The sequence below is a fragment of the Cajanus cajan genome, chromosome 10 (genome assembly GCF_000230855.2).
Source record: "Cajanus cajan strain Asha chromosome 10, NIPB_CcT2T_4, whole genome shotgun sequence".
Taxonomy (NCBI): Eukaryota; Viridiplantae; Streptophyta; class Magnoliopsida; order Fabales; family Fabaceae; genus Cajanus; species Cajanus cajan.
In genome coordinates, this window is record NC_138526.1 from 39,743,557 (window position 1) to 39,753,777 (window position 10,221).

Below are 10,221 nucleotides of genomic sequence, written 5' to 3' on the forward strand. Positions count from 1 at the left end.
TGAAAAAGCATCTCCAAAATATTAATATCTTTGTAATTAATATATCTTTCTGATAAATAAACATTTGATTTGAAAATTTATGAAAACCCTAAAGGGAGTGTGTGGGCCACCTTCTGACTTCCACTTACTTATTCCAAAGACATAAACAAATAAAAAGTGAGGATTCCAATCAAATGACGCATCCCTTCACTCACTACTCTTCTATTCTATACTCCAATGATTCTCTTAAATTAAATTCCTTTTCTCTTGAGTTAAAGGTACGTAGTGCCAGCTCTATTCACAATATAGCAACAAGAAATTAATAAAGCTTCTTTATCTTCTGCTAACAACAATTTTTCCCTCTTGTTTAGTCTAACAAATAAGAACTTTCTCTATATTCAGCAATTTTGTTCTCATGACTAATTAATTAATCCCACTATTCTAAGCATAATTCTTCAATTATTACAACAACTTATTATTCTCCCCCCAATGGTCCCAATGTTGCCCAAACCCTGCATAATTCTGAATGTAGTTGGTCCAACAATGGCTATCTTTTGAAGGGTCATTTCCCTTTCTTTCTCTTTCAAACACATTTTTTCCCATCTCTTTTTTATACATCTTTTCCACATCCCAGCAGAACTAACTACCTTTACATATTTATGTGGCCTTCCTTGTCCTCTTTCTTTGTTTCTCTTTTCTTTCATCATATCATTCCCAACTTGGCCAGGTGTGTGATAAGGTACATGCATGCCCTAGCTAGCTACTTGCACCGGTATTGCTTCCGTGCTCAAATTCTCCATCAATCCATTATTATTGTTAGGCTAAAATATGTTTTAGATCCTTCAATTTTTCATTAAAATTTGGTTCTCATATTTTGATAATAGGTGAATTTGGTCCTTGTCCTAAAATTGTAAATTTATGAAGAGGACAAAATTCACTAATTATCAAAATATGAAAACAAAAATCATCATTTTTTAAAATATAAGAATTATAAAAAAATTGAAAGATCTAAAATGCATTTTACCCTTATTGTGATAATCATTGTTATCTTGAAGTTCCTCCGTATGTTGGTGTTGGTGTCCAAAAATCAAATGTGGTTTCATGAGTAACTGGAAATGTACTCGAAACCGGCACCAAGCACAGCCCTCGGCTTCTAAGATCCTGCTTTGGACCCTCAGCTTCCTTAGATTTACCAGAATTCTGCATCAAAAAGCTAAAAAGCATTATAACTCACTAAAATTGGAAAAAGTTATCCGCATCAGTGCTTGAGAATCAAATCTGAGCCTTACTCCCTTTCCTATCTCTTTCCTTTTCCTTCCAATGAGAATAGCGTTTTGATTCACATTATTTTTTCTTTAAAACTCTTTGTAACATATATATCAAATCATACATCATTTGAATATGAGTGAGAGATAAAGATTATTTTAGAATGAGTGCATTGTAAAAAAAATCATATACTAATGATTCAACACTAGATTAGCTAGTTTCCGCAGAATTAAAGTTACTCTCACTCAAACAGGATCAAAGATTAGCTAGTTTCCTTCGATATATTTTTTATTTAATGAAACAAAATTAAATTAGTAGTATAAATATAGTAGATTGTCATGGAAAATGCAAGAGAGAAATAGCAAGAAAATAGATAATTAAGAAGAAAAAAAGAATAAAGAATAAATGGCCTGTTAAAATAATGAGAAGAATATGAGATATGAGGGAAACTAGATGTATGTTTATAATTATTCGATTGACAATACGAAACAACATACTACGAGATAATTTTATTAGCATATAAAAATGTAATATTATTGATACATTAAATATTTGGTATATTATTTCATATTTTTAGTATAAACCAATAATATTTCTACAAATAATTTAAGAAATTCTTAATGCTAACATTTATTTGCTGCTAATGAATGATATAAGAATTATGTAATAAAGTGGGAAAAAGAATAACTGTAACTGATGTGGAAAAAAAAATCAGAATGCTAACAAAAAGTAGTGAAAAAAAGGTACTATTTCCACTCTTTTTTATTGGTTAGATTTTCAGTAAAATTTTATTTTTATTTATTTATTATTTTCAAATTTTAAGACAATATTGATTATTATTATTAATCATATTTTTATATTTCTCCTAAATTTTTTATTAATTTATTCGCAACTAATATGTATTTATTATAAAAAAAATGAAAGAGAGTATTATAAAAAGTATTAAAATTATTTTATAAAAAAATTATTATATTTCTTAATTTATATATAATAACTTTAAACCACTGTTATAAAGGAATAAAGTAAAAAAGGAAAAAAAAAAAAAAAAAAAAAAAAAAAAAGGAGTATTGTCATCTAAAAGAGTAAAGCTCTCCGTTAAACACTTCCATTATTCGATTACAGAATCAAAGAAAGAAATAACAGATTCAATTACAGTATCTTTATGTACGTATGGTACCTGTTGAGTCTGTATTGGAGCTCCACTTTTCATATACGGAGTACTGAAAGTCTGTAGAAGAAAAAAAAACGAAAAAAAAAATATCCATAAGATGAAAATTTTGCCATTATTTTATTCATTTTTATGAAGCATATCGGAATGGGTAATGGGACTTACAGTGACCTGTTCGTGGAGGAGTTTGATGTATTCGATGGCTTCAGAGAGCACTGAGGCTGTATCAGTCTGACACACAATATATTTTTAATCTTATATCAATTTAATTAACCAGCATTATCAAAACTGCTATGATCGTTTAAATTTTTCTTATCCCCACTTATTACATAACATAAATTCACAAAGGAAATGATCATTATTCACTTAATAGGGTGTAGATAATTTTATTGAAAGCCCACCTTTCCGAAAGGCGACACCAATTGTTGGAGTGCAGTGATTCTGTCCCCCATCTTTTCTTTTCTCACCTAAGAGGCAAGAAAGTAGAATTACAGGTTCATATTTATGTTTATAGATTCAAAGGAAAGGAAATAAAGATAAAGATAAAAAGTTTAAAGCTTTCCCTTCTTGTTAAAAGGTTAGTTGCACTTATTGTACCTTAAAAGCTGGCAAAGGAGATGGTGTTTCGTTACGGGTCCTTTTGGGTGCTGGCTCATTCCCACTTTTCTTTACCACAGTACCCGAATCCCTAACTTCAGATATATTCTGCAAATTAAAACCATTCCCATATGATTTAATTATCAAATACAGTGCTTCAATTTAACTTTAATATGCGAATCTGTTGAGGAGTTTAAAATATTTTTTTTTATTTTTAATAAAAAAACTTTTAAAATCTCTTCTAAATTTGTATTCAAATAAATTCTATATAATCAATAATGAGAAGTTATATGTACACATTTATGAATGCATTTTTACTATTTTGTATACATATAATATATGAGTTATAAACTATGATAGTAGTACCTTTGATTGTACTTCAAAATATGGAGTGGAGAAGGGGGGTTGCAAGGAGGGGAAGGAACTATTAGATCGAACATCTTTGATGTTTGCAGGCTCAGAAGCATTCCAAAAGGGTGCGTTGTTAGTGAAATGCAACTGGTTATTAAGTGGTTGTTTTGGAGGTGAAGCTCTCAAGAATTGAGGAACTTTGGACCAAGAAGGGACCAACTCATTAGAGTTTAATCCATAGCTTGTTGGGTATGGAAAACTCATAGAAGGTTGTTGTTGATGAGGTTGGTTATTATTGTCAGGTTCCAATAGTCCTTGCAACATTGAAGGGTTCCCATATAAGGCTGAGGAATCCATCTGAAAATTAGAAGAGGGTAACCCTTGGCTTGTCACTGTGCTGTCACCAGAGCTATATTGAGGACTAAACTGGCTTTGATCCAAAGAGAAACCCCTATTCACCTGCTTGAACTCATTGCTTGATGACTCTACAGAAAACATCTTCTCTGACCTCCATTGAACTTGTTGAGACAACCCCATCCCAGTTTCTTGCTGAAAATTGGCTCTTGATGAGCCCAAATTCTCTTGCAACATCGACCTGAAACTGTTCTCGGGACCCTTTTGATCTCCTCGCCTATCACCATCAAATAAAAAGTCACACAATCTAATTCCCATGAAGATTGATCAAATATTTACTCTATTCTATTATCTAAAAATAATAATAATAATAATAATAATAACAACAAAAACTTTTTTCTCATCAGATAGTGGGTTACATGGATCACACAACGTTATTTAACTCGGTTAAAGATCATATTATCATATCAGATCGTCGGCTATGTGGATCACAAAACGTTGTTAGACTCGGTTAAAAAACATGTTCTTGTTATAAATATTATTTACTAGTGTTATCACACAAAAATAAAGAGATAAAATTTATAAAAAAAAATTGTGGGTAGTTTGATTATGTGTTTGACTTGACACAAATTGCATGCACTTACAACAAAGATGCTTGATTCCAATCCATGGCTTGGGATGAAAGGCCTAGAGCCATCATGTGCAAGTTGGGGTCAGTGGAAGTGGCAGAATCTGGTGGCCGAAGCTTATTCTGTGATTCATGGAAAACCACAGAAGAAGAATCCATGGAAGACCTTGGCTTCATGGCAGCCATATCTGAAGGTTGCCAACCAAAGTTGGTGATGGGAGAGGAAGATGACTGTGATGCCCCGCTCACGTTTCTTGCTGTGTCCCACCAATTCCCACTTGCCTGAAACTCATCATCTCCCATGCTTGATGAATCCAACAAATGTTGCTTCAGCCTCCACTATCTATGAATTATCAAAATATGTGTATGTAAAGAAATAGAAACTAAACTATATATATATATGTGGTTGCATCACTAAGCTATATGAATTGTGAAAATATCTTTGTATTTGTGTTGTGAGTGTTGAGTTTGAGTAAAATGAATGGAAAACGATTCGCTACTTCTCAGTATTTATATTGGCAGCTGAAGAGAGAAAGACGATTGATGAATGAATCAATGAATGAGAAGAGTAACCGACTAACCGGATTATGGTTGACACTTTGATAATTCAAAGGGTCATTGATAAGACACGGGAATTTAATTAAAGGTTCAGTTTTTTCAAATCGAATTTGGCTTATTCCTTTATGTTATTATTATTATTATAATATTTTACAACAGTTCTTTTCAATTTCTATTTTTCCAGTTGTTGCCTGTCTCCATAGTCTAAATTTTCAACAAAATTGAAATTTTGGTGAAAATGACAGAACCTTTAAAGGTTAATAATATATATATAAAAAAAATGGGAGTTCTATGTATGATCTCAACTAGGAATGTAAACAAAATCTGTATCACGAATATTTGTAGATAAAATTTATTATAATTAAAAATAAATATTATAAATGTCTATTCACAACTAATCATTAATATTCAATTATATTATCATATATTAAATTTGTTTAAATTTATATAAATAAAATATTTTAATAATTAAATTTAATTTTAAATTAAATAATCTTGATTAATAAAATTATGTATAATATTTGATTAATTTAAGTTTTGATTTTTAAATTATTATTTATAAAATAATTATTAAATAAATAGAAATTATCATTAAAATATTTTTAAAAAATATTTTCTAAAATAAATATATGAATATCTATAAATATTCATAAATATTAAAAAAATACTGAGTACACACTTAACAAATACCTACAATGAGAATAAGTACGAGAAAGACATTTATCCAACAAAACAAATAACGAGAGATAATTATTTGTACTCGTTCTACTTTGTTGACACCCCCTAATCTCAACCTTAAATATTCCCTTGGAAGTTGGAAAAAAAAAAGTTTCCTTTTAATAAACTTTTGTTTCAAATTTTAAATTTTGGCATTAATTAAAAATTCAATCTTAAATTAATATGATAAAACAATTTTATTTACATTAACTTAGAGCTAAAGAAAATTTCAATTATCATGTTATGAATACTAAATATCTACAAATTTTTATAAAAAAAATTTGACTAGACAAATTTATTAGGATATATTTCCTTTCCAACTATATATATTTTTCTTTCACAAAATTGAACTCAAGAAATTGTTTAAAGGATATAAATTTATTTATGCTTAGTTCAATAACATGTATTTTAAGTAATGAAAACTGAAGGAAATTTTTTTTGAGAAAAATATTTATTATATAAAACATAAAGTATATTAAATACTTGTTTTATCATAATTTTTTTAATTGGTTAAAATTAGCAATAATTAATGTCATATATTTTTATAACTGCTGAAAAATGATTAAAATACAAAATAATAGACATGATAAAAGAGTAAACAATAATTAAATAAAACCAGTCAATGATATAAACACAATTATTTATACAATATGAAAAACATAAAAATCCGATATGTAAATGTGTACATTTCTAAATTTTCTTTAGAAAGGCGAGCTTTGTGTAGAAAAGGTCCCCACTGAAAGAGGTGACTTAATCTCACTAATATATTGTGAATTTTTTTACTTAAATATTGTCCAAGGAATATTTGTAAAAGAACTAAAACAAATTACTTTTGTCCAAAAAAAAAATGTTTCATTGTTTATCTTTTTTCTTTCATATTAAAAGTTCGAAATAGCTAATACTTTTCTTTTGCAAACAATTGAAAAAAGAGCATGTATTATTGGACTGGCCTGGCTCATCCCAGGTTGCCTCTTCTAGGATTCTATAGAAGCCTTGCTTTCTTTAACTATTTTTGCTGAGTAAGGGTACCTTTTTTTTTTTCCTATGGATTCTATTCATTGTACTTTATCTATCATCGTGTTGTTAACTTTTTGTCAAACCAGTTCTCCAAATTTATACATATTGTCACGATAGATTTGTAAAAGAAACAACTATTAATTTATATGTAAAAAAAAATTACCATATTTTTAAATTATAATAATCACGTTTTATAGAGGACTAAATTAAATGGAAATATGAAAAGTCTTAAAAGAAATAACCTGAGATGAATTAAATTTTTTAAAAAATAAAGACAAAACTTTCACTGACTAAAATGAAAACAATAATAATAATAATAATAATAATAATGCATATAATTTTCAAAGACTATACGTGCAAAATTTACTCTATCTTTTTATTCGTGAGCGTATAATATATAACCAAAACAAAAGGTAGATAAATAGCTATTTGAAAGTGTGATGAGCTATGTTCTTTACTTCTTCTGGCAAAATAAAATTGCAATGCCAAACAAAAGAAACTAAAAAGAAAAAGGTGAGGACGCTCTTGCCAATGATTATTTCCTGCAATGCCAGCCTACTTTTCTTCTTTTGTTTTTTCCTCCTTAGTAGCATATTTGTTATGCATTTCGATAACAGTAATCACATATACATAAACGATGCCTTGTGATAGGATTTAATTGTTTTTGAAAATAAGAGTATTATTATTAGAAATATTTTTCTCATTAAAGATATATATTTGGTAAATTTATTGTTTTAAAATATTTTAAATTAATTTTAATTCAAAAATAAAAATATTTGATAAATAAATCAATAGAATAAGAGGAAAGTAAAAAAGTTATATGAAAGTTGTGTTAGAAAATAATTTCTATTCTAATGTAATATAAACATTCTCAGTCTTCACATGGGAATAGAAATGGAGTAAAATATTATATATAATAGATTATTGAGAATAATTAAGAAAATTGTCAATGTTACTTTCTCTAACAAATTTGTTTTGCTAGTACTTTCTTTATTATTGATCAAAAGATATAAATTTTAGTAGATCTTACCACTAAATTAATAGAGAAATTGGTTAAATGTGAGATGAAAGACATACAAAATTTATTATTTATAATAAATTTCAATCAATAAAAATGTATTTTTTATACCAATAAAAAAAAGTGTTAGAAAGAGAGCTTGCTAACATTCTTCTTTCCCACATTTCAATGCAATTTCAATGTCAAATCTATATATTTTTATATATAAAGTCTATTTGGATAAATTTTTTCATAAATATTTGTAAAAAAAATAGAAAGAAAAAAATTAAAAATTCTTAACTTAAACATAAACTAATATGTAGAAATGTTCTCATATAAACTTAAAAAATGTATTTTTAACTTATACAAAAGCTAATTTTAATTTAAGATAAACGTATTTAATTTTTTTCTTTATTATTTTTCTCTTATAATTTTTTTCTGATAAATTTATCTAAATAAACTCATAGTATATGTTTCATCATGTTAAACTTCATCAAAGTTAAGATAAATAAATAATTTTTATTTTTGCATATCTTGTTAGTTTTGATGTGGATTGTATCTTTAACACTGAACAAAACAAATATAAGTAAATGTTTGGATTAAAATATAAATTTTAATCAAAAGTTTGTTGTAAACTCAAGCTTGATATAAAAAAAGATATGAGTTTACTCTAAAGTAATTTACGTTTGGATATTTTTTTGTTAAAAAGTATGTTGATAAAATGAAATTTGTTTGAATAATACTAATTAAACATACTTTTAATTCATCTTGATGTTGAATTAAATACTATCAGCGAAAAATTTACAAAGCAATCCATATGTTACTTCTAATTCAAACTCAGTTTTGGATGAAATGCTGGTGAAAAAGTGCCTTCTAAAAACAATCAAACATGATGAAAAAGTAAGTTTAGCAGTCCAAAAATATGTTGAAGTAGCCTAATAGATAATTCAAATTGAACAAGATATTTTTGACTCAAATAGAACTGTCTATAGTAAAATAATATTTGTAGTATAGATCAGAAAAATTTGTACAAGATAATTATATATTTTTTCTTTGTAATTTAAATGATACTAAAATACAGAGACTTGATTTATTAGGATTTTATTAATGTTTTAGAAATGAAGAAATGGATTGAATTTAACGAGTCGATCTATTTAATCTGTTAAAACAGGTTGAGTTGAGTGATTTAACTCTTTTAATTTACATAACCTACCAACCTTATTAATTAAAAGGACGTATTGGATTAAATTAACCCATTAAGTTGGTTTTTTTTATAATATTTTTACATATAGTGTAGTTAAATATTATTTTTTTAAACCTAATATTTTGCAAAGTATTATGAGTTTCATGTTATTTATTATTTGATTCTCTCTCTGTAAGTAGAATTTGATAGGTTTTAAGTAGAATTTGACTACCTATTTTATTGGACATAACTTTTTCTTTATAAATAAAAAATTGGAAGATCAATCAAATTAACTTTATGATGGTTGGATTTTTAAACTTATTCTTAAAACGGACCCAATCAAACACTTTTTTTTTTTTTTTTTTGGTGTCGGGTTGAGTTGAGTCAAGTTGACATTTAAACATATTTATATTTCACATTCAGAAAAATTAATGTAAGAGACATTCTCTTAACACTTTTTTACTAATACTCTTTCTATGATTTATTAAAAATCACAAATTTTGAAAGTCCTATCATTAAATCATAAGAGAAACTTATTAAATGAGGTGTTAGACCAACAAAAAATTTTATTTCTAAGAAATTTCAGCCAATAATAAAAAAAAATGTTGGAAGAAGTGTTAAAGATATGGTTAATTACCGTATCATTTTCTACCAAATAAATGAGTAAAACACACTTTCTAAATTTTGTAATTTATAGGCTAGAAATAATGCTTGCGTAAAAAAAAAATAAATTCTGTTAATCTAATTAAATGAGATTAAAGTTGGCCAAATTAATAAGGTTTATGTTAATAAAATTATATAAAAGAAGTCTTCAATGTAATTTTTCTAATGAATCAGCACCGCGTCATTTATAATTAGGCTTGTGTCTTTAATCTTAAAATTAGTCAACTCTTTTTTTTCTTCTTCACAAGCCTAATTTTCACCATTAAAAAGAAAAAATACATTGACCTATAAAGTTTGTTACATGATGACCTAATTGAACACCCGGTAATCATGAAAACAGGTCAGCTTCATCATGCTTTTTAAAACAGGTTTGGCTTGTTTTCCTAATGCAAAGAACATGTTTAAGCACGACTTATTACTTGATAAAGATATTTTCTAAGTCTAACATGTCCTTTTTTAAAATTTAACCTATGTAACAGTGTAATATGCATTAAGGTCAGTACATATACGTGTTGACCTAACCTAAATCAGCTGAAAATCCTTACATAAAAGAAAATAAGGGCATTTCAAACGATCAATGAACAAGTGAGAGCTTGAGGATGCTGCTTACGTCTTGTGTTATTGCTTGATGTTACTGGGATAATTTGTCGAGAGGGTAATAATAATAATAATAATAATAATAATAATAATAATAATAATAAGAGGATGATGATGATGATGAAATACATATATAATATAATACT

General features: G+C 27.0%; 1 protein-coding gene across 2 annotated transcripts; it reads right to left on the bottom strand.

Moving 5' to 3' along the window:
* LOC109817178 (transcription factor bHLH123) lies at nucleotides 1–4,927 on the bottom strand. 2 transcript variants are annotated; one of them, XM_020382388.2, is made up of 7 exons: nucleotides 4,360–4,924; nucleotides 3,377–3,992; nucleotides 3,011–3,118; nucleotides 2,815–2,880; nucleotides 2,579–2,644; nucleotides 2,423–2,473; nucleotides 1–1,179 (listed from the first exon to the last, which is right to left on the bottom strand). In XM_020382388.2, the coding sequence occupies exons 1-7, from the start codon at nucleotides 4,644–4,646 to the stop codon at nucleotides 1,024–1,026; spliced, it is 1,350 nt and encodes a 449-aa protein (XP_020237977.1). In that variant the 5' UTR covers nucleotides 4,647–4,924; the 3' UTR covers nucleotides 1–1,023. The 2 variants fall into 2 exon arrangements, with proteins under 2 accessions (XP_020237977.1, XP_020237981.1); XM_020382392.3 differs by having other exon boundaries at nucleotides 1,036–1,192; nucleotides 4,360–4,927.
* Nucleotides 4,928–10,221: the final 5,294 nt, after the last annotated feature.

Excerpts from the sequence above, each read along its gene's own strand:
- LOC109817178 (XM_020382388.2), bottom strand. The coding sequence starts at position 4,646 with ATGGGAGATGATGAGTTTCAGGCAAGTGGGAATTGGTGGGACACAGCA. Across the intron at positions 3,119-3,376 it reads ATTTTGAAGTACAATCAAAG|AATATATCTGAAGTTAGGGA; the intron begins GTACTACTATCA and ends TTTAATTTGCAG. Across the intron at positions 2,881-3,010 it reads CTCCTTTGCCAGCTTTTAAG|GTGAGAAAAGAAAAGATGGG; the intron begins GTACAATAAGTG and ends CTTGCCTCTTAG.